General features: G+C 36.7%; 1 protein-coding gene and 1 long non-coding RNA gene across 2 annotated transcripts; one reads left to right on the top strand and one right to left on the bottom strand.

The window, feature by feature from the left end:
• The first annotated feature begins 3423 nt into the window (after positions 1–3423).
• LOC149838446 (beta-1,2-xylosyltransferase RCN11-like) lies at positions 3424–6861 on the top strand. Its single transcript, XM_090007694.1, has 3 exons — positions 3424–4054; positions 4173–4322; positions 6048–6861. Exons 1-3 carry the CDS (start codon positions 3434–3436, stop codon positions 6762–6764), a joined length of 1488 nt encoding a protein of 495 aa, XP_089863820.1. The 5' UTR covers positions 3424–3433; the 3' UTR covers positions 6765–6861.
• Positions 6862–11666: 4805 nt separating this feature from the next.
• LOC149838445 (uncharacterized) lies at positions 11667–13488 on the bottom strand. Its single transcript, XR_016432188.1, has 2 exons — positions 13364–13488; positions 11667–12008 (listed from the first exon to the last, which is right to left on the bottom strand). It is a non-coding gene; the product is annotated as an uncharacterized LOC149838445 (long non-coding RNA).
• Positions 13489–24606: the final 11118 nt, after the last annotated feature.

Raw genomic sequence — 24606 nt, 5'->3', positions numbered from 1 at the left:
ATAGTACAACAAATATACACACATGACTGAGGATAATGATTATATATGATGTACTACAAGTTGTTATTTGCTTTTCAAAATTATAATGCATCAAAATTTTAACACAAAAAATTGGCCATTTTTTTAATGTACAATTTAATGCAAGGTCTCATATATGGTATTGCTTAAACCAAACTATGCTCTAAAGAATCAACTTGTGTGCAAGCACTAGCATTTAATAGCCCCTTAGAACACGTTCAAGAGAAGACAACCAATGGCAAGTCCATGGGGCATTGCACGACAGAATTAAGTTTTAGGAAGTTAGCTTATGCAAAAGCGCTAGCATTTATTAGCTCCATAGAATTCAATTCTAAAAAGACACTACCTAATGACAAAATATCAAACACAACACCATAAATTTTAATTTGCCTTAGGTTACAAATATTGGGTGGATTGCAAGTAATTGAACACAATTTAGTATTGGATCCAAATCCCTTGGATTCAGGTCCATATTCAAGTTCAAAATTCAGTTTCAATGGACAAATCTGAATTTAAAACATACTCATTTTCTTATGATCTACAAACCATAAATCAAACCATTCAAAATAATCAAACTTAAATAAGTTGGGCAATCAAAATATTTCAAAAGTCTTAATGTCTTAAACTACTCTCTATGGTTAATTACAAAACTAATAAAAGCTTGGTCTGTTGATGCCATATGTCACATCCCTCCATTCCGGCTACTCATCGCCTGAATGGTTAATTTATATATGGTCAAACTCATCGAGTCTTATAGGTGTATAATCACCTTATATGCTTATAAAGAACTAAAACATACATTCAAAATCATATTATTGCAGAGCATAAGATAATATAAGCATAAAGGCATTTATTTGCAAGACATAATACACAAACCATGATTTTATGCTCTTAACATAAAAGTTCACAAGCAGGCATGTTACAACCATTCAATCATAACCAACAATTGGCTTTCTAAGCAAATTCATTTTTGCCATTCATGGCATGCAACATTCATCAAAATATGTTTATGTCCTCACTAGAGTGTTGCATTATTAGGGCATACTTTTGTTTCATATTTTTTACAACATAACTGTTTGAGTATAAGGCATATATTTCTTTTTATTATGAATTTCATCGGGTACTTATAGAACAATTCATCGCAAACAACAAGACCACATCGAGGGTTTATTATTATATGGATTGTATTTTACCTGAATGACTAACTGAATCAGATTTCAAAATGCGTGGTCCTTGATAGAGAAAGAAACTCTGCTAAGGCAATGACAATTAGGATGCATCCCAGAATACTACTGCAACAGTCTTGGGCCTTCCACCTAGGACCTATTGGTAGTTTGACCCTTTTAACCCTGATGACTGGAGACCAAGTAAGACACCTCACTCTTAAATAATATAAACAGTCTAATAAAGTTTTGTACCATCTATCATCTCCAAGATAAGCTATTTCTGAACGGGTTATTGGGTTCATTTAATTAAATGGCTTATATATTTCATCATAAATGCTTTTTATACATAGGTATCTCAGGGCTCAATAGCCCAAATACCTCTATAGGGTACTCTCAACATTGTCATTTCTGACATGAGCACCATACAATCCCTTCAGGATAATCACATATTTTATTTGTTCAATAAATTTTATAACTCATTCATTATGCTCGGGTGTCTAAACCGATCAAACAACTTGCTTGTAAAGGCGATAAATAACAAATTATGTGTGCATGCTTTGTTTATAACTTGATACACCTTCGGCACCCAATAGATTCTCATTAACTCATTACACTTTCAAAGCAATCACGTGTACATGCATGTATTTTCATGCTTTATAATACAATATAAAATACATGCCATACATATACATGTGCACTACAAAAACACAAGTTCTGTAAATCACATGCCCTTTCATGAGCATCAATGAGTGCATGTATGCATTTTATTTTATGTCCTGTAACATCACAATCAACATGTGCTTTCTTGCCTCATATTTGAAGATGGGCTAATTTGAATCTATATCAAGATATGTCTTCGTGAGAAGCTTTTTTATTATGTTGATGAAAGTTGGGCCCTTGACGATTGTATCATAACTGTTCGTGTAGGTATAAGCTGTCAGATTGATTCAGTCAGCTGCATCCAAATTCATTGTCTAGATTTGTCAAATATCTGGCCGAAAATTTTAAGGTGCTCCCAACCTGGTAACTTGGGAATACTAAGTCAGCAATCGTGGATTTATTAGCTACTTCCGACCGCCAGCTCTCAACTTCAAACATAGAGTATTATGTCAAAGCTCTTTTTCTCACTTCACGCATCGCATCTGACACTAATTACATTACATATCTCTGATTTGGGGATGGTCCAAGAAAAAAAAAATCAATACTCATTACACATTGGCTGGCCTCCTGTTCCTAAAACCTTTTCAGGAAATGTGATAAGATATTGAAAATCCGCATGGTTTTTCCATCACTCCAGACAAGAGAGACTTTTTCTAAGAGAGTTAAAGAGTTTTTCTAAAAAGTATAATTTTTATAAGAAACATTAACTGAGGTGAAAGAATAATTTCTATCAAGAGAAAATAGTAGAGTCCACTTCTCACTGCCACAACCCACCACCACCCACAATCACCACCGCCTCTTAAGTTTGGCGAATGCCGCTGCAGCCCACCGCCAAGTGACAGCGGCATAATCATCATCAACCGCTCCTTTCGACCGGCCTCAACCTGGCTTGTCAGAGATCACCATCTGCACCTATCACCCAATCGAAAAGCCTAACCTTGCCTTTCTCCAAAATTTTGCCCAATTGAAAGTGAGACGTAATTTTACTGAAAAGCTCTCTTTTCATTGTTTGATCACAATTTATCTCTCATAACTCTGACAACGGTCATCTTCGAGGCCAATTTTCGGCCTGACTAGGAGCTGGACCAAGAGAATACACCAAGAAACCACTAAAAAATGCCTCACATTGTTGGAGATATCCGCCCTCTTCCGCAATATCAACTCCCTTATCCTTCCTTTTCACCCTCTCCCCTCCCTCCTTTCTTTTCTCAGCCACGCTCCTCCTTTTTCCTCACTCCCCTCCTTTTAGTGCATACAAACAAGTGATATCAAATTTTCATAGGCAAATTTTTTTCTTTGTATGAGTATGTTTGCCACTTTTTCAAATGTATCTATGAGATCCCCTGCCCACGGGAGAAGTACACACTTTGCAGAAGGAAAGCCACCCGTGGGTTTTGAACTTGTTACGTCCCGTCAACTCTCCCGAAAACAAAACGCAGGCTAGAAAACATAGTATCAGATTCCAAGGAAATGGCTTCCCCACCAAACACTGGCGTGAGTTTGAGAGAGAGAGGTGTCTTTCGCGGAAGCCCACGAGGAAAGAAATAAAGCAAACAGCAGAGAACCAATCACAAGGAAAAGCAAAAACCATGAACCGGAGGACCGGGAGGACCGGTGGTGGTGTGCGGAAGCACGGCCTCCTCTTCTTCTGCTTCTGTGGATTCATCTGCCTCTCCATCTCCTTCAACCTCTTCCACTCTCACACCCACCTCTTCTCCGCTGACCCCCCTCCCTCCGACCCCTTCTCCCTGAAGCCATGGCCGGACCTCCCTTCCTTCACGCCCTGGTCCCTCGACCCCAACATCACCGCCCGCTCCTGCGAGGCCTACTTCGGCCACGGCTTCGGCCGCCGTATCGACTTCCTCCGCCCGACCGGCCGCGGCCGCGGGTGGTTCCGCTGCTTCTACAGCGACACCCTCCGGAGCTCCGTCTGCGAGGGGGGGATGCTCAGGATGGACCCCGACCGCATCCGGATGTCGAGAGGCGGCGAGGATCTTGAATCGGTCATCGGCCGGAGCGACGAGGAGGAGCTCCCCGTCTTCGAGAACGGCGCCTTCGTCGTCGAGGCGGAGGGCGAGGAGGAGCAGAGGATCGTCGGCGGGGACGATCTCGATCGCTTCGTGCCCGTCGGGGCTGTGCACTTCCACACGATGCGCAATTTGATCGCCTCGATCCGCACCGTTCCTCCCGAGCGATTTGAGTGCTCTCAGGTAAGGGCTTTCCCCACATTTTCTCGATGGTTATTCGAATCTCACGCTACTCCTTTTGGCCATCTTTCGATCATTCGAATTGATGCGCGATTGTTTTTTGCGATTCTGCGATTTGCAGTGGATCGATGATCCGGTGCTGCTTGTTACTCGATTCGAGTATGCTAATCTATTCCATACGGTGACGGATTGGTACAGCTCGTACGTCGCCTCGAGAGTCACTGGTCTGCCTGCTCGGCCGCATTTGATATTTGTGGATGGTCATTGCAAGGTATGACTCCTAGCATTTGCTGGTAAAAATGGTACATTGATTCTCATCTCCACAGTGATTGTTCTTTCATTCAATTTCTTGCTTTCGGTATCTTATGATATGCTCCAAACGAGAAGAATGATTTGATCTTACTGAAGTCATTATAATTGAGACTCGACACTCCTCGAGCATATCTTATCAGTTATTTTTTTCTTTTTTTAATAAAGTCCATCCGACTTCACATAGTGCTTGTGACGCTATAGAAGAATGCTTCAAGGATGGCTAAAAGATGAACAAATTGATCAGTCCAAGCAAATTGATAACAAATACTCAGGAAGTAGTTATAATTTATCTGTTTGGAGAACATTAGGGGGGTTTGTGTTTGTCTGTGCTTGTAGTTTGAGTTTTTTGTCTTTAGGTTGTATTAGAGATGTTTTATTTGATGTAGGTAACAGTTTTTTTGGTGGTAGCTTTGGTTTAGTTTGAACTGAAATGCGAGAATGAAAGAAGAATTGAGTGTACATAATAGTAGCCTGCAAGTGCTGATCCTTAAAGCCTAGTAATAGATGTGAGTTTTCATGGGAAGGGATTAAAAGAGAATAGTAGACAATAGAGCTTTTTGGCAGCAAGTCCAATCCATGGCTCAAAGCATTTAAAGCTCTCCAAGATCCCTTACCTTTAGTATTGCTTCAACCACCCTCTGAATTTCTAAAAGATCCCCTACCTTCATTTAGTATTTGCTTCAACCACCCTCTGAATTTCTAGAAGATCCCCTACCTTCATTTAGTATTGTTTCAACCATCCTCTGAGTTTTTCAAATTTCAATTTCACAGAGAGCCTCACATATGCGCCATTGAGGCTGGTTTGCATGAGATGTGGAGGGTGTCACACATGTGAATGTGGGTTTGCAGTGACTCAAGAGTGAAGAATGAGAAACATTGATGCTATTAACCCATTATGGTTGTCAACTTGAGTGGAAAACAGTGTGGCTTTTAAGGTTAGGCAATGAGAGTAAAGGTGGTTCATCCTTGGAAGGAGGATCTATGAGGTATGTCATTACCAATCAAGTTGGAGAAATCTTCTTCTTCATCCTCTTCCTTTTCTTAATATAATCTTTGAAGGCTGCATTTGCATTGCATGGAAACAATGCCCTTTATGCAGCCCCGGCACACGAGATGAGAACGTGGGAGCAGTTTTCATCATGGAGCACAGTGATGGGTTTTGGACTTGCTTTCCATGGAAGGGATGATGCAAATTCCCTACCTGTAAGAGCAAGTGCAACAGCTTGTTTTTGGCATGAGGCTTTCTGTTTTGGGGAGAGAGAAACCAGCCATGACCCCACACCCTTCTACCGGCAATGTCTGTGTCGTACTGCATTTTTGTACCCATGTTCATGGGATATGATATGGACTTTGGAGTGTATATGGAGTTGGAGTTTAAATAGATTTCCATAAATAGGGTCCAATTCAACCCCCCACGCCCTCTCCTCTCATACTGTTGATGAAAACATTTAGAGGTGAATGTGATTTTTGATAATTTGGTTTAAGCAATTTTTTCTCTATATAGTAAAGCACATTGTGAAACCATATAATTGATTGCATTGTCGTGTTCAATACTCAAGGATATGCTTTTGTTTCATGTGCTTTTTCCCTCAATATCCTCTATTGGCCCCTCTAATTAACAAAAATGAGAAGGGGGGACATTAGTTGACATAATCTGACTGCTGTTTCTGTTATGGCTCATCAGGCACCTCTGGAAGAAGCTTGGGAAGCATTGTATTCAAGTGTGCGATACGCTAAGACTTCTGGTCCACTGTGCTTCCGTCATGCCATTATTTCACCTTTGGGCTATGAGACGGCCTTGTTTCAGGGACTGACAGAGGTCATAAAGTGTCATGGTGCTTCTGCTCTTGATTTGTTGGCTAGCCCTGATACAGCAAAGACTTTGCGGCTCACTGAGTTTGGAGAAATGCTTAGAGCATCATTTGGCCTTCCAGTAAAAGACAGCATCCAAAAGCCAGTTTCTTCCCATAACGTGCTATTTGTGCGGCGAGAAGATTATGTGGCACACCCCCGCCATACTGGAAAGGTGGAATCGAGATTAAGCAATGAACAGGATGTGTTTGATGCCCTCAAAGAATGGTCTGCTACAAGAGTGAAATGTAAAGTACATCTTGTGAACGGATTGTTTGCTCACATGTCTTTCAGAGATCAAGTGCGTGCAGTACAGGAAGCTTCAGTGATTATAGGAGCTCATGGGGCTGGCCTTACTCATATAATCGCTGCATTGCCACAAACAATTATTCTTGAGCTGCTTAGTAGCCTTTATAGAAGGCCACATTTTTCCTTGATTTCACAATGGAGAGGGCTCGATTATCGTGTTATCAACCTTCAAGGTTCGTATGCAAAACCTAGTGACGTTATAAAGGAAGTTGGCTCCATACTAGATAGCCTTCAGTGTTGAAAGTTTTCATGACGCACTGATTGATTAAGCTGAGGCGAGTGTACCCATAATGATGTATGGAAATGAGTCCTCACATGCAAACAAGAATGTTCACCAATAGGATCTCCAAATGAAAAAGCACAAAAGTAGGCCACAAAGAGAGCACTCGCAAAACTCACAGGGCACACACAAAGAATAAAAAACAAAATATATTATTTTATTGCTTGTTTCAATATGCTTGAAGCATAAACAATACTGAGGGGTTTCACTCTTATCTGTACCACAAAAAGCTAGCCAAAAGGGACTCAAATGGGAGCCCACATGGCTGTTGGAACTAGTCCAATGACTAGATTTTTAGCCATTGGATTAGCTCCAACGAGTAGTCAATCTTGGTTGACCAAGATTAAAAAGCAAAAATAAAAAAACAAAAATATATTATTAAAGAATAAATTATATATATATATATATATATATATATATATATATATATATATATATATATATATATATATATATATATATATATATATACATACATGTGCATTTAAACACTCTTTCTCAAACTTATGATATAACAATCAAAAGTTTGCCTAAAAGAAATTGAAACCTAGGAACTTATAGAGTTGCCAATTGGTATTCTAATGTAACACAAGGAAGATTAATATTGTTATGTAGGTACTTGTTTCATATATAGTGACTATCTATCTCGATATGTTTGGTACACTCATGAAATGTATGGTTGTTGACAATATAAATCGTGTTTTAGTTGTCACTACAATTTTAAATCTTTTGCTATTTGAATATGGCAGCAATTTCTTTAGTCACACCACTTTCATCTTGTTAGTGACCTTAACTTTTTGTAGATAATAAAGAAGCCTTTTATTGTTTCTTGCACTACCATGAAATCAAAGATTGACTTAAAAATACACAAAAATCCACGGTTGAGTGTGTTATTGGGATATCTTCCTAGTCAATATTATTATATGCAAGTAAATCTAATATAGATGAATAAGACAAGAAAAAACATCTAGAAATAGAATTTTTAGTATATCTAACAATTTGTAAGACAACTCCCATGTGAATAAAAGTGAGAGTATATTGAAATTGACTAGTTATGTGTACATCATGTGTTATATCAGGTCTAGTAATGAAAATATAAGAGAGTATTTTGATAAATTATTTATAGGGAGTTCGATATTCAAAGGGTTCTCAATCATTAATTCACGTCTTGACATTTATAACCAGTGGAGTATCTACTCTCTTATCAATTTTTATTTCAGACCCGAAAACAACCTCAAAAATAAACTTAGATTGAGACAATAAATACCCTTTAAGAGAATAAACAACTTTACCATCTAGAAAGTATCTTAAGAAACTCAAATCAGTTATTTCAAAATTATTTTTAAGCAATTTTTTAATATTTTTTAACTTCTTGTTTATCTCTTCGGGTGATGATTATGTCATTCACATATAAGAGGAGTATACCAGTACCTGTATTGGTTTTCTTAACAAAAAAAAATTGTGTTTATCAAACAAGATCTAAAGTCAATATCAAGCATAACTTTACTAAACCTAGCATACCATGCTTTTAATGTTTATTTTAGACTATCAAGTATTTTATTTAAACGAAGAGTTTTTCTCTTAAAAATGTTTACACTAGGAGGTGCCTCCATGTATACTTCATTAATTAGATTTTCATTAAGAAAATTATTCTTGACATATATTTAGTATATAGGTCAATCTCTAATGGAAGCTATAACTACTATTATTCTAACTCTGGTGGAAGCAAATATTTCTTTATAATTAATGTCATATTCTTGAGACATCTAAATCTGCCCTCATAGCTTCTTCTCACTCGAAAAGTCCCTTTGCTTAGCCATAGGTTGAGCGTTGTACATAGGTATGAATTAATGTGATATATGTCTTGTATTTGGATGAAAAAGAATCCTGACACAATTTTTTCTGATGGATTAGAGGCTCTAGAATATTTTGTTGATTGCATTTCATGTTAATTTTTTATATCAAAATATTTCTCTAGTGCAGATATTGGTTTAAAGACATTATGTCTAGAATATTGTAAGTAGTTTTTGTCACCATGATATTATTCTTCACTAACCACATTATTTACAAACTCATTATCATTATCAAAATCAAAATCACAATCACACTTATTAATACCTTGCTTTGAATCTAAGTCAAGCAAAAAAGAGTACTCGATTACTTCCTTACATTTTTTATCATCAAAGAAGTTTTCTCTTTCGAAGAATGTCACATTTCTTAAAACAAATGATTTTTTATTTTTAGGGTAATAACACAATATTTTTTGTTATCATAGTATCTATAAAAGACACAAAGAATAACCTTAGGTGAGAATTTATCATTTTTATGGGTAAAAAAAAATATTTGCAAAAAAAAATCTCCTAAAATAATCAAGAGTAAGTTTAAATTCTTTTTCAATAGAAGAGATATTTTGTAATAGAGAAGATGCATTCTCTTTATAAGATGTACAATGATTAGAACAACTTCACCAAAAAAAACCTTAAGAAATATGATTGGCAATAAGTAAAGTTCTTGCAATTTCTATAATGTGCCTATGTTTTCTTTTACGCTAAGTCATTCTATTGTGGTGTGTATGGGCAAGATCTTTGATATGTAATGCCATGTAAGTTAAAATATTTTTAAATTTATTTAATAAGAATTTTTTTCTTGAATCGGTATGAAAAATAAAAATGTTATTGTCAAACCTATTTTTGACTTTTATGAGAGTTTTGAAAATGTGGGAAAACTCAGAATTTATGTTTAAGAAAGTAAATTCACGTTTATTTAGAAAAAATCATCTACAAAAATCATATAATACACATATTTATATTTTGATATAATCGGTGTTGGACCCCAAACATTTGAATGAACTAACTCAAGAGGTCTAGTAGAGAAAAAGTTATTTCATAAAAAGGTAATCTTTTTATCTTGTCAAGAATACAATTATCACCATTAAAATTATCAATATTACAATTTTTTTTTTTCAAGTTTGGAAAAAAATTAACTTTGGATACATTTGGATGTTCTAATCTTTTATACCATAAGTTTAAATTTAATTTTTGGACATTACAAGTATTCTTGAGCATTTTCAAAAAGTTCATACACTAAAGGTCTCCTTCTCTATGGTCTTGCCCAATCAACTTTCTTGACTGGCAATCCTGCATTTAATAACCATTTGATGAGAAAAAAAATATTACAACAATGGTCTTATATGTGAAATAAATAAAAGATTCAAAGTTAATTTATGAGTATATTAATTTTTAAATTAAAATATTTTGAGAATTTTGATTTTTTTTTAAAGATTTCATATTCCTTCAATTTCAATAGCTATACCATAAACACTGAAAACATTAGGCACACTTGAGTTAGTTCAATAATTGAATAAAATAACAAATTTTGGGGTCATGTGAAATAATGCATTAAAATCAAGGAGCCAAAAAAACTTACTGGGGTTGGGGTTGGAGTAGGATGAGACAACAACTTCAGTCAAAGAAGACGGCCCTCTAAGGAGGGGTTGAAGAGGTTCAACCAATTGGGACAAGGACTTATCTATTTCAATTGATGAATAGTGAGAGTTGTTAATATTCTTAATATGGTGAGGTACTTCAACCGTAGCTACTTTCTTTTTCATATAGTTTTTTTCCTCTATTCTTTTAAGCTTAAGACACATGTTTAATATGTCTCTGTTTACGACAATAATGACAAATATTTTTTTTTTATTGTCATCTCATTACCTTGTCTTCAAATGAGGTGATTTGTATGTGCGAGTATAGGTACCTGGTCTAGATACGATTAAAATGAAATCTTCATCATTCTTGCGTGAATGTTTATTCAACCTGTTTTCCTCAGTACTTAATTCTTCTATAGCATCAACATTAGAGGAGACTTCTTCTCTATGTAAAAGCGATGATTTAGTAAATTCAAATTAAGGTCTTAACTCATTAACAAATTGATAAAAACGCTACATATCAATTTATTTTTATTAGAGCTTAATGTTTTGGGGATAATGTCATTTTGGCTTAAGAATAGCCAACTCTTCTCAAAGTTTGAATAACTCATTTTAGTATTTTCTAATGTTTTTGTCTTCTTGAATCATGGTCGAAATTGTCTTATAAATTGCATATACGTGCAATATCCTTAACGTTCTTTGACCCGTTGGAAAGGTGTGCTCGTGATGCATCTTTTCGTATTTATACTTTTTGTCGAAACAGAGTGCCTCTGCCTCTAATCGACGATCGGACTCAACTGCTAAAATCATAAAGCTTTCGCCCGTAGAGATCCATTTGGTTCTCGGATCATGGATTGGCCTCGTCGCCATCTCCACATCAAAAACTCACTTCATTTGGATCATTTACCAAACTTAATTGGGCCCCACAGATGATACACTGTATCCCATAGATGGTGGGTGAACAAGTGCTGCAGCACACTGAAAGTATGCAATCACATTGCAACTGATCAGCCCCCAACACTAGAGGAGATCCGGTGATCAGTCATTGGGACCGAGTAGCTTTGCAAGGTACCGGGGTAAGTACTGCATCTTCGCCACCCCCAAATCACTCTCCCACATTTGACTTATCCAATACACAGACTGAATGCTTAGTAAAGTACTCGTCCCACAGGTGCAGTTTTTTTTTTCAAAAATGGGACATGTAGAGTTTTTTTTTAATCAATCAAAGCTATTTTTGATATTTTAATATTTAAAAATGATCTTTAATCAGAATATTATTAAAAATAATAAAAAATTTCTCACACGAATGTAAATGGCTTGATTCAAAATACCTCATTTCCGGTACTTTAAACTGAAAAGATATTCACACATTCCTAATTACCGGAAGAGTTTCACTATTGGTAATTGAATTTAGACATTCAGCGAGCACCAGAATCTTATAATTATAATAGCTTTTATTGAAATAATAAAGTACAACATTTCATGACAACACAGTACCGGGAGGAAGAAACTTTATTCTTAGCACAAGCTACATGCCACACTGCACTTGGTGCACACAGTTGAAGTACTTTTATTTAAGCATCTACTGCTTATTGATTCACAACATATATGGACTATGTGGAAGCGAAGGAGCTTAGCACAAACTCAGCGAACTCAGCAGCACGGAGAAGGATCATAATATGGAGGAGGATCATATTCTGGAGGAGGGTACCCATAAAATGGAGTAGGTTGACTAGGAGGTCCATAAGAATATCGACCTGAATCACCGTTTTTGACATCTATGTGAAGCAAAAATGCACAAACGTTAGTAGGAAAATAACCAAACCACTAACATTGTTAACTTTATAAGGATGTGCATGGGGTTGTTGTAGGAGATGGGATGCTCAAGTTTTTTCCATCCAAATTGTAAACCAAGCAATCACTTCCACTCACTAATCTTGGAATGGTCCTTCTCCAGAGTACACCTGACCCTACTGTACTCTCTATTAGAAACTACACATTTTCATCATTTTAGTGATTTTTTTTTTATGAATCATGCCTTATGGGAATGATGTACAAGGCTTACATACTCAAAAACAGGTTTTCGATCATCCAATCATTTTGCTTAATCTGACCTGTCAAGATCTCAAAAAATCAACGGTTTACAAGGAAAAAATCTTTTACGATTAGAAAATTATGTATTCATGCGGAAACCAATAAATCCAGCGTGCAATTCTTGATAGATAAACAATGGAAAACACATCTGTGGGGTCAGATATAATGCATGCACGGATGAGTTTCAGTGTGGAATATATATGGTGTAATCGATTGGAGGTATTGCCGCCCATAAAGAAGGTGGTAGCTGCTAACCACTTTTCTGGCAAACCGCCCAGCTAACCAGACTTTTGAAGGGGTTTTCTCACGTTTTACCTAAATCTGACCGTACATATGTGTTCGGCATGATCAATTAAAAAGAAAATGACACTTGGATCATGTTTTCTCAATAAAAATATGATTTTTTAAGCATTGAATATTCATGAAAATCTTAGACTGTCAATTTTTTAAACCTTATAAAAGCCTACCGACATATTGGAATCGAATGATCCAAGAGCCGATTCCTATAAAATCAAGCATGTAGAACATATCTGAACGGTAAGATTTAAAGAAAACATGAAAAAACCCTTTGAAAGCTTGGTTTCTATCATGCTTGAGCATCAATGACCAGACCTCATATATTTGTTCTTTATAATTGACTTAGAAAATAGCGTTTTCTTTTGATTTTTTGTTTCTTTCTCACATGTAACACCATAGATGTGATTCACATAGTAATATGCTTTTCTATCACCAAAATCCGACTTGTATGCTGGTTCTTCCAGCAATCTAAAAATCATCGGCTATAAACACATCAATTTTTCCTTACTCATAACATATTTTTTCATTGAAAAGACATAATCCAAGGGTTGAATCGAGCATGCTAAATACATCTATGAGATTAGATTAACTCAAAACAACTCGCATCATGAGATTCTAACTTAATTATAGGCAGAATCAAACAATTATAGCAACTATATATATATAGCAAAGATCATATAGCCAGAGGGATAAAAATTAAGTAACCAAGTAGGATTGAAAAGGACTGGAGGATAGAACCTACTTTGCTTTTCATCCAATTTACGTGCAAATGCATGAGAAAATACTAAGAGTAGAGCAAGAAAGAGGATGGCTATGGAAGCTCCCTTCATTGCCATATCAAATGGTAGAGGAAAAGTGGACGAGTGCAGAATGAAAGCCCCATACTGACCTATTTATAATGTTGGTTAGGATGAGAGAGAGAGAGAGAGAGAGAGAGAGATAGAGAGAGAGCTGCATTATCACGGTGGGTATCGGCAGGTTAATTAACCAGCTGGTGGCTCAGCTCGGTTCAGCTTGTTATGAACTCTTTTGTACTCAGTGTGCAGCTCGGCTCGGCTAGAGTGAGCTTGTGTAGATAAAATATATAGGTTTTAAGTGTAATGTGTGTTATAGCTGGATAGAGTAGTTGACTCTCAGCCTTACCTTCGACCTAAATGTTTAAAGTTTAAATCTCATTAGTTTCACTCTTTAAAATACATATTGCCTTTTTGCACGAGCCAGCTCATGGTATAGGCTCACCGGGCTGAGGACAGTTCAGCTCACCCAGACACCAACCCAAACTCAAATACCTTCCACTGGTAAACAAGCTGAACCCAAACACCAAGTGTTCAGTTCATTCGGCTCTTTTACCAGTCTTACTATCAAACAATTCTCCTTGTCTCTCATTCATTGCTTTACCTATCATTACAGGCAACCCTTTGATGCCCAAAGTTGTACTGCCAATTACCTCCATCACATGCAAGCCGACATTGAATAGTCTTTCTATGAACAGCTGTCACAAAGATAAGGGTACAAGTACAACCCTGGATCCAAGAATTTATCCCTCAGAATTTGACCTCAACTATAACTATGTCAAAAACTTTGTTTAGCTAAGTCAGAGCCTGGTTAAACCCAAACTTAGTTTCATTAGAACCACCTCTATATTGACACCGTGACCGACTTCAGTCCATGAACTGGTATAATAATTAAAAACTGAAGAAAATTTGCAAATTTCTTTTTTCAATGGAGATTTGTGGTATGGACCCTAGTTTCACAAAACCCAGTCAAACCTAGCACAAACTAGGTCCAACTTAGCCAAATTAGGTCCAACTAGGTTTAAACGAGTAAAATTGGGTCGAATCAGCCAAAAGCAGTAAAAAAACAAACTGCTTGACCTTCAGTCATTGGTAAAATTGCCAAAAACGAGCTCCATCAACACCAAGGGAATGGTCCAGGGTCAATTTTTACCCTAGATTAGCTGTGCCAACTGAGCTGGTGCAGTTAAGCTAACCACACCAGCTTAGTGCCAGCTAAGCTAGCATGGCTAGTGTGCTACCATGCCAGCCAAGGTAGCGCATTGGTTTGGCCTAGTCTATTTAATTGCACCAGCTAAGTTGTTGCATCTACTACTGCTGCATCAGCTTATCTGATGCGGCCAGCCCTCCGACACTAGCTAAATTAACTGGCATGGCTAGACTTGTTGCACCGGCTGGGCTAGCGTGGCAAACATGCTACAGAACAGCACAGCTACAGCCTACATATGGACTGACCCCTATCCTTTTGAGGGATCCATTTTGGTGATTTTGGACCCATTTTGAATCATATTGGACCCAAATTCCTTGTCCAAGAGAAACAAACTGACTAGGAACCCTACAACTAGGACGAGCCTAGTTTACCCGAACCTGACCCTATAGGGTCCAAGTATGGTGACAAATAATAAAACCCGATTAAGACCCGGGTTCGGACCTGAAGGTTCGATTAATACATAGACCCGAGTATAGTTCATGAAATTTTATAGCAGACTCGGGCCCAACCTGAGATCCATTAAGACCCATAATTTTTCAATGTAAAAATGATAAAAAAACTACTGTCTTACCGGGTATGATCCCGGGACCTGATATCATACCAGAAAATCAGGTACGAGTCTGGTTCCACCTGGGTCCGAACCAAACCCGAACCGTTGACACCCCTACCGGCAACCGTTGCCGCTCTTGCAGCCGAGGGACAGGGGTTGAAGAGTCGGGGGCTACTTGTTCTTGTGAAAATCAAAAGATTATTGCACTTGGACTGAGTCAATGAAACCTAAGTGCATAATTATTGCACTTGGGACTGAGTCGCATACTATCTTCATTGTGACGTGTACTTATCTTTTGAATTAAATATGATATTGATTTATTGTAACCAATGCACAAGTAGGGCTGTCAACTGGTCAGGCTTGACCCAGACCCACTTGGGTTTGGATTCAGATTTTGTCGGGTCACTAAAATAGAATCCCAAACCTACATAATTATATATATTATAGAAAATCATAAAAACAGGTAAGATACATGTCCAATGGACCAGTACTCATCCGATTGCCCAGTTTTTCCTCCTGGATTTTGTGAGCTTCTTTAGAGCACTCAAGTCAAGCACGTGGACAAAGTTCATGACAGAGATGCTACCTGTAATCTCACTTCACGACTAACAAGAGTTGCTTTCCGTTCTTCATTTAGAAAAAATGAAATAGAAAAGACACTAACCCATCATTTAGAAAAAATGAAATAGAAAAGACACTAACCCATCAGCCAAGATGGGCAAATTTCACTTGTTTCTATACTTTACTAGTGTCAACATATTATCTCTCCATCCTCAACAAGGAAACTCCCTAAATTACCTTCCTCAATCACTTCTCAGTTTATGAAAAAGCCATTCAAAAAGATAGATAAAATAAGTACAAATAGCAAAGAGCAATTTATAAAGTGATCCAATTTAGCTCATCCCAACCACTTGTGAAACTATTTTTTGTTACATTGTGAAAGAGTATCCAACTCATTTTTAGTGAACATTTGTGCATACAAGTAACTGTGTCGCTACTTTAAGGACTATTGTTATTAAGGCTTTCAAAAATTAATTAGATGGATAACAAATTAATAATAGTTAATTAAACATTTTTCTTATCGCTTTTATTTTATTTTAGATTGGCAAATGTTATCAAAGTCATCGGTAATGAGACTCATGATGGGATACAGAATACCGAGGATATTAAGATTATCAGTGATAACGATAATCTTGATAATTCGGTTATGATATCGAGAAGTCAATGTAATAGTGAAGAGACTAGAAAAATCGATAATCATGTAACCTCTTTAAATAGTGGAAACCTCTACAAGTAAGTTGTTGAGGGGAGGATTGTGGATGCAGGTGATTTTACACCGAACTCTTTTTCTTTTAGTACTATTGTTATTGAGGCTTTCAAAAATTAATTACATGGAACTTGTAACAAATTAATAATAGTTAATTAGACATTTTTCTTATCGCTTTTATTTTATTTTAGATTTCCAAGATGGGGTTAGGCTGACCCCGACCAGTTCAACCATGAATCAAAAGGAAACCAATCTGGAGGCTTGTCCTTCCAGATTGTCCCTTCCGAAAATCTCAATTAATCTAGCCAAAGATTGAGGTATTTAGTTTCGTTCTTTAGTTACTACGTTGCACTTGAAACAATTGATCTGCCAAATAATTTCACTGCAGGCCCAAGATCGCCCAAGTCCTCTAATATTCTCTACCATACTCACAGTCAGCATGCTCAACTAGGAAGAATTTACACGAGACAAGTGACCCTAATGAATGGGGGTGATGAGAAATCACTCCACAAGCCCATATTAAATTTATCAAGAATGCGCTAATATGAATTTTAAGTGAAAAAATATACAAGAAAAGTTTTAAGCCTCACATACCAAAACCATTATTTGCTCCTAGTCTTCACAGCAATTGGATGATAGCTCCACTTGTGGATAAGTGTGACAAAATTGCATTCTCCATCTTCTCAACTACCATAATAATGCATCTCTCTCTCTCTCTCTCTCTCTCTCTCTCTCTCTCTCTCTCTCTCTCTCTCTCTCTCTCTATATATATATATATATATATATATATATATATATATATATATATATATATATATGGAATTCTTTTAAGGTAATTTTCTTTTTCCAGAACTGTGTAAAGAAATATTACTTGTGTGTAGGTGTGTAGGGGTGGCAATCATGTCGGGTTGGCGGGTCGACCCGACGGGTTGGTGGGTCAGAATACCTCAACCCGAACCTGACCCGTTTATTAAACGGGTCGGCTGTGGCAAACACGAAACCGACCCGTTTAATAAACGGGTAACCCGACACGACCCGCCAACCCATTTAATAAATGGGTTGGGTCGGGTAAACGGGTTCTCAAGTTCGCGGGTCAGGTTGGCGGGTCGGGTTGGCGGGTTGGATTGGCGGGTCGGGTTGGTGGGTCGGGTTGGCGGGTTGACCCATCCACCTAACCCGTTTATTAAACGGGTCAGCCGGGTTGGCAGGTTGGCATACCCCCAACCCGAATCCGACCTGTTTAATAAATGGGTTACGCAGGTCGGCCCGTTTATTAAACGGGTTGGCTTAAGCCCAACCCAAACCCGCCTAAGAGGCGGGTTGGCGGGTCGTGTCAGGTTTTGCCACCCCTACTTGTGTGAGATATTGGAAGATTAGATCCATTACTCACCATAATTGACTCTGAACCCTAAAAGTTAGTTAATGATCTAACAAGTAGATCAATGTTGTCAAAGCCGAAAGGTCAATTAAAACTAGAAGTCTGAAAATGCATTCTCCTTCTTCTTACCAATCTGCCTCGTAAATAGCCAAAGAAAAGTTAGTATTTTTGGTTTGTATCATCACTCGTAACTCGGGCAAAACCAAAACACAACCTGTACACAAAGAACATGTTCACAAAAATACACTTAGGGGAGACGCAGATAAAAACAGTCAAACCTTTTGGCCTTTTGCACAAGTAAACTCATTTTATCCACCGACAGCCCAAAAACCTTACAACTGTTCTTTTGGAGACTTACATCAAAGGTAAGATGAAATGTTTATTCTGATAGTATAACGGAAATGTTGCTACAAGCTGCAATTTATAGTAAAATGAAATGTCTATTCCCATGGATTCCTACTCAATCGACCGAAACATATTTATGAGGTTATATTGAGTAAAAAAACCTTTTTGTTTTCCATGTCGGAGTAGAAACAACTTGCATTGTGAGATTCCAACTAGATTGTAGGTACGATCAATTGCAGCAAATATAAATCGCATATGAAAAGATAAAAATGTGTCATCACATCCATTAAACATATCATAAACAAAACATAAATGAGCAAAAAGCACATAATACCACTACAAGAAAAATGCAGATTAGCGATGGACGCTATCTGTCGCTAATCCGTCGCTAACGTGTTTAGCGATGAAAATCGTTCGTCGCATAATTCTGGTCGCTAAAATGCGACAAAATTTACCTGTCGTCAATCCATCGCTAATTAGTGATGGATCATGTCCATCGCTAATTCGTTGCTAAATAAAGACTGATTTAGTTTTGCGAAGAAATGTATTCAGTCGCTAATCCACCGCTAAAATTTAACGATGAATACAAATCTGTCGCTAATGTCTGTCGCGAGAGATTAGCGACAGATTAAATTTCATCACAAAACATCGACTGATTTAAATTGGCGACAGATATTAGCGATGGATACTATCCGTCGCAAATTTAAAAAAAAAACTATTTTTTTTGAAATATGAATATCGAGAAAAAAAATTTGTTATACAATTTATATAACCTGTGTATAAAAAATAAAGTACACATAAAAAATACATATACAAAGCAGATGAAACAAATTTAACACAAGTTATAAGTTAAACAAATTTAACAACCCAGTACAGTCTTTGCCAAGTTTTAATTAGTTACAAGTACATGAAACAAATTAAACACATGAATCTAATCCGCGCCAAGATTCAGAGCATCATCATCTTCATTGTGTCGATCTACCCCTTCATCCATGCCTCCATCAGCTACTCTACGTTGATCATCTTCAGCATCCTACAAGAGAACTGAAATGTTAGTATTGATAAACAAAATATAATGAAATAAATTATATGCAATGCACCTAATCTAATGGAATCAAAGTAAATGGTTGAATGATACATAGACTAGCAATAAAGTGAAGGACAATAACAGAATTCAGATATGTGTTCTAAGACTGACAAAAAATTCATAGTGATTCAATCATGCAGATATGTATTCTAAGGTTGTCAAAAAAATGTCACAGTAATTCACGCATGCATATAATGTTTATAAGGCTGTCAAATAAATGTGTTATGTATTACAATCATGTATATGTGTGTTATAAGGCAGTCAAAAAACTTTCATAGTGATGAAATCATGCTTATATATGTTCTAAGGTTGTCAAAAAACTTTCATATATGCTAATATCATGCTCATATGTGTTCTAAGGTTGTCAAAAAGCTTTCATAATGATTCAATCATGCTCATATCTGTTCTAAGTCACCCAAAAAACTTTCATTGTTATTCAATCATGCATATGTGTTTTAAGGTTGTAAAAAAACTTTTATATTGATTCAATCATGCATATATGTGTGATAAGGCAGTCAAAAAATTTTCATATATGCTAATATCATGCTCATATGTGTTCTAAAGTCGTCATTGTGATGAAAGAATGCTTGTATATGTTCTAAGGTTGTCAAAAAACTTTCATAGTGATTCAATCATGCATATATATGTTATAAGGTAGTCAAAATTTTTTATAGTGATGAAATCATGCTTACAACAACAACAACAACTACGCCTTCATCCCAACACAATTGGGGTCGACGATATGAACCAACAAAGAAAATCATTCTGGGTCTTCCACATGAATCCTTCTCCTCCATTCATTTCTATCCAATGCCATGTCCTCGGTGAGGTTCAAAGCATTCATATCCTTGCCTATCACCTCCATCCATGTCTTCCTAGGCCTACCCCGACCTCTTTTAACTAATATATTTTCCCATTTCTCCATCCTTCTAACTGGAGCATCATTAGGCCTTCGTCGAATATGTCCAAACCACCGTAAATGATTCTCTCTTATCTTATTTTCAATAGGTGCAACGCCTACCTTCTTACGTATCTCCTCGTTCCGAATCTTATCTTTTATTGTATTTCCACACATCCATCTCAGCATACGCATCTCAGCTACACTCATTTTTTGAATATGATGTCTCTTGGCAGCCCAACATTCCGTACCATATAGTAAAGCGGGCATAATAGTCGTCCTATAAAACTTTTCCTTCAACCGCAATGGCATTCTACGATCGCACAACACTCCAGTTGCACTCTTCCATTTCATCCACCCAACCTTTATCCTATGATTTACATCTCCATCAATTTCTCCATACTTTTGAATGATAGATCCCAAATATTTGAAAGAATCATCCACTGGTATTTCTTGCTCACCAAGCTTCACTACACTCCCATCTCTATTTCGTTGCTTACTAAATCGACATTCCATGTATTCTGTTTTACTCTTACTCAACTTAAAACCTCTTGCTTCCAATGTCTGTCTCCATAATTCAAACTTAGCATTAACCCCAGCTCTAGACTCATCAATCAAAACAATATCATCAGCAAACAACATACACCACGGCACATTTTATTTTGAAATCATGCTTATATGTATTGTAAGTTTGTAAAAAAACTTTCATAGTGATTCAATCATGCGTATACATGTTATACGGGTATCATAAAAAATGTATAGTGATTCAATCATGCATATATGTGTTCTAAAGGAGTCAAAAAAATTTATAGTGATTCAATCATGCATATACTAACTTGAAATCTAATGACATGAATCTTTATACCTGACGGGCACCGGAGCTCATGTTGAATACAAACAAAGTTCTTATGTCCCCAAAAAAGTTGCACAACTCATTATGGATAAGGTTGGGAATGACTTCATGTAAAAAGTTATGCATTTTGTTCTCAAGACGCTGACAGACACCATCCCAAGACATAACAGGGTCAATCAGACGGTGGGAGTTGATGCTGGCAGAAGAACTCTGAGAGCCCTAGCTGCAGAAGGCAACGACTGGTGTGGTGTTCATGTTACTCTCAAACCCGAACACACGACCCTTTTTGGGTTCACCGATTGCAGTCACTTATGCTGCAGGATCCAAAGGCGGATGCTGAGTGGAGTCATTGCCATATCGCTCTGCTCGTATGACTCCTACAAAGTAATGATTACATTATGGATTAATAATTAAGAATTACAATGTTCATGATAACTTGTCTATTACAATCTTTATTAATACAAAAAATACATACCGTTGTTGCTCTCACCTTCTCTGATACGAACTCTCCTATGCTGTTACGTTAATGTGCGTCAACAAACACACCCTTGTAACGCATAATGCCTCCTTTTTCTGCTTCCTACGAGGTTAAATGATAAAAAAAAATTTTAAAAAATATACAACAATACTTATAAATTTGATAATATATATTAATGAGTTACCATTTTCTTCTGATGGCCCCCAAAAGTGTTAAATTCACCTGTGTGTAGATGGGCATCAAGCATCCTCACTCAGTTTTGTGCAGCCTTTGCTGAGCGATTTTAAAATTCATTGCTCGCCCACCACTACAACAAAGCAGTGGATTAGCGACGACCTCATTCCGTCGCTAACAGGCTTAGCGATGAATTAGAGATAAAGTAGTGACGGATAGCTTACGTCGCGATTTTTTTGACGCTAACTGGCGACAAAATAAATATGTCGCCAGTTCTATCACTAATTACGACTGAATAACGAATAACGGATTCCGTCGCAAATCCGCCGGTACTAAACGACGACCTTGGCTTAGCGACGGATTTACAACCGTCGCTAAATTATATATATAGCGACAAATATATCCGTCGCAAACAATAAAAAAAATTTTAAAAAAAATATTTGAAAATTAAATACCGAGAACTCTACAATTTATATTTCATGTACAATTTATATTTCCTGTAAATAAAAAACAAAGTACACATAAAATTTCATATAAAAGGAAACTAAAACAATTAATCGTTCCATTTTAAAATTAACAAGTTTACTTATTTACAATTCAACAATTATATTTTCGAAAAAAAAAAACAAATTCAACACATTAATCTAATCATTGCCAAGATTTTGTGTGTCTTTTTGTTCGTTGCCTTGATATGTCCATTCAGCTCCGCTACGCTGATTATCGCTAGCAACCTACACAAGAAAAGAACAGTCAGTATTGATAAACAAAATATATTGAAATAAATTATACACTATATGTGATTCTATCATGTACTCATATGTGTTCTAAGGCAGTAAAAAAACTCTATATGTGATTCTATCATGCTCATATGTGGTCTAAGGCAGACAAAAAACTCTAGATGTGATTCTATCATGAATGATATGTGTTCTAAGGCAGTAAAAAAACTCTATATGTGATTATATCATGCTCATATGTGTTCTAAGGCAGCCAGAAAAACTCTATATGTGATTCTACCATGCTCATATGTGCTCTAAGGCAGGCAAACAAGCTATATATGTGATTTGATCATGCTCATATGTGTTCTAAGGCAGTCAAAAAATTGAATATGTGATTATAGCATTCTCATATGTGTTCTAAGGCAGTCAGAAAAACTCTATATGTGATTCTATCATGCTCATATGTGCTCTAAGGCAAAGCAAAAAACTTTATATGTGATTCTATCATGAATGATATGTGTTCTAAGGCAGTAAAAAAACTCTATATGTGATTCTAGTATGCTCATATGTATTTTAAGGCAGTTAAAATACTGAATATTTGATTATATCAAGCTCATATATGTTCTAAGGCACTCAAAAAAACTTTATATGTGATTCTATCATGCTCATATGTGCTCTAAGGCAGGCAAAAAACTTTATATGTGATTATAGCATGCTCATATATGCTCTAAGGCAGGCAAAAAGCTCCATATGTGAATCTACTATGCTCATATGTGCTCTAAGGCAGGCAAAAAGCTATATATGTGATTTGATCATGCTCATATGTGTTCTAAGGCAGTCAAAAACTGAATATGTGATTGTAGCATGCTCATATGTGTTCTAAGGCAGTCAGAAAAACTCTATGTGTGATTCTACCATGCTCATATGTGTTCTAAGGCAGCCAAAAAGTTGTATATGTGATTCTAGCATGCTCATATGTGTTCTACGGCAGTCAAAAAACTGAATATGTGATTATAGCATGCTCATATGTGTTCTAAGGCAGTAAAAAAAGCTGAATATGATAAGGCAATCAAAGTTACATAAAATCTAATGACATGCAATATATTGCATGAAACTTTCATACCTGAGAGAGACCTGAAATCGAAGTTCCCCTGTTCAGCAAAAAATTGTTGAACTCAGCTCGGAGAACATCGGCGACAGTTTCATGGAAGTAGTCACACATTGTGTCTTTAACGATCTGGCATACATCATCACCAGAAAGAATATGATGTTGCTTGAAGCTTATGTCGACGGAAGAAGTCTGTGAGCCATAACTGGAAGAAGCAATGACAGGTGAAGTGTTCATATTACTCCCAAACCCGAACACACGACCCTTTTTTGGGTTCACCTGTTGCAGTCACCCATGCTGCATGATCAAATGATGGATGCTGAGTAGCGTCATCGCCATATCGCTCTACCATCTGTTGCTCATATGCCTCCTACAAAATAATGTTTAAAGTATGCATTAATAATTAATGATAACATTATGATAACTTGCATATTGCAATAATTATTAATAGAATAAATGCATACCATTGTCGTTCTCGCTTTCTCGGATACGAAGTCTCTCATGGACTTCCGTTTATGTGTTTCAACAAACACAACCTTATATGGTACAATGTCTCCTTTTTCTGCTTCTTGCTTACCATTTTCTTCAGGTGGCTCCCAAATGTCTTAGATCCACCTGTGTGTAGATGGGCTTCAGGCATTTTCGCTTGATTTTGTACAACCTTCGCAGAGCAATTTTGAAATGCACCATTCGCCCACTTATCGCACATTCCATCCCAATAATTTCTCCTAATAGTAATAAGGCCATGGCCCTTCCATTGTAGTGGATCATCTATTCCGCCAGATATTTTTTTTGCTACAGTCTTCATATTGTGCAGCATGTCTGCAAATCGATTGACAGCCACCTTCTGCCACACCTTCCTTGCATCATTTTCCTCTACCGTAGTTGCGAAGCGATTCGAAGCCTATAAATATTTTCAGAAAGTTAGTAGACATGACTAAAAAAAATTAAATATAAAACACATTAACTATGATAAACAACTGTATACTGTGAATAAGAATCACAATCTATCTATCACCTCTTTTGGATACTCTTTTCATTGAGCGACTGGTCTTGGTAGATGTTGAAGAAGTGAATTCCTAATCTCGCGTACTACTTCTTGTGACTCAAACCTCATGTTGTATATG

Source organism: Nuphar pumila, chromosome 5 (genome assembly GCF_984573655.1).
Source record: "Nuphar pumila chromosome 5, dmNupPumi1.hap1.1, whole genome shotgun sequence".
Classification (NCBI taxonomy): domain Eukaryota; kingdom Viridiplantae; phylum Streptophyta; class Magnoliopsida; order Nymphaeales; family Nymphaeaceae; genus Nuphar; species Nuphar pumila.
This window is presented reverse-complemented; position numbering and strand designations above follow the sequence as displayed.

Excerpts from the sequence above, each read along its gene's own strand:
- LOC149838446 (XM_090007694.1), top strand. The coding sequence starts at position 3,434 with ATGAACCGGAGGACCGGGAGGACCGGTGGTGGTGTGCGGAAGCACGGC. Across the intron at positions 4,055-4,172 it reads AGCGATTTGAGTGCTCTCAG|TGGATCGATGATCCGGTGCT; the intron begins GTAAGGGCTTTC and ends TGCGATTTGCAG. Across the intron at positions 4,323-6,047 it reads TTGTGGATGGTCATTGCAAG|GCACCTCTGGAAGAAGCTTG; the intron begins GTATGACTCCTA and ends ATGGCTCATCAG.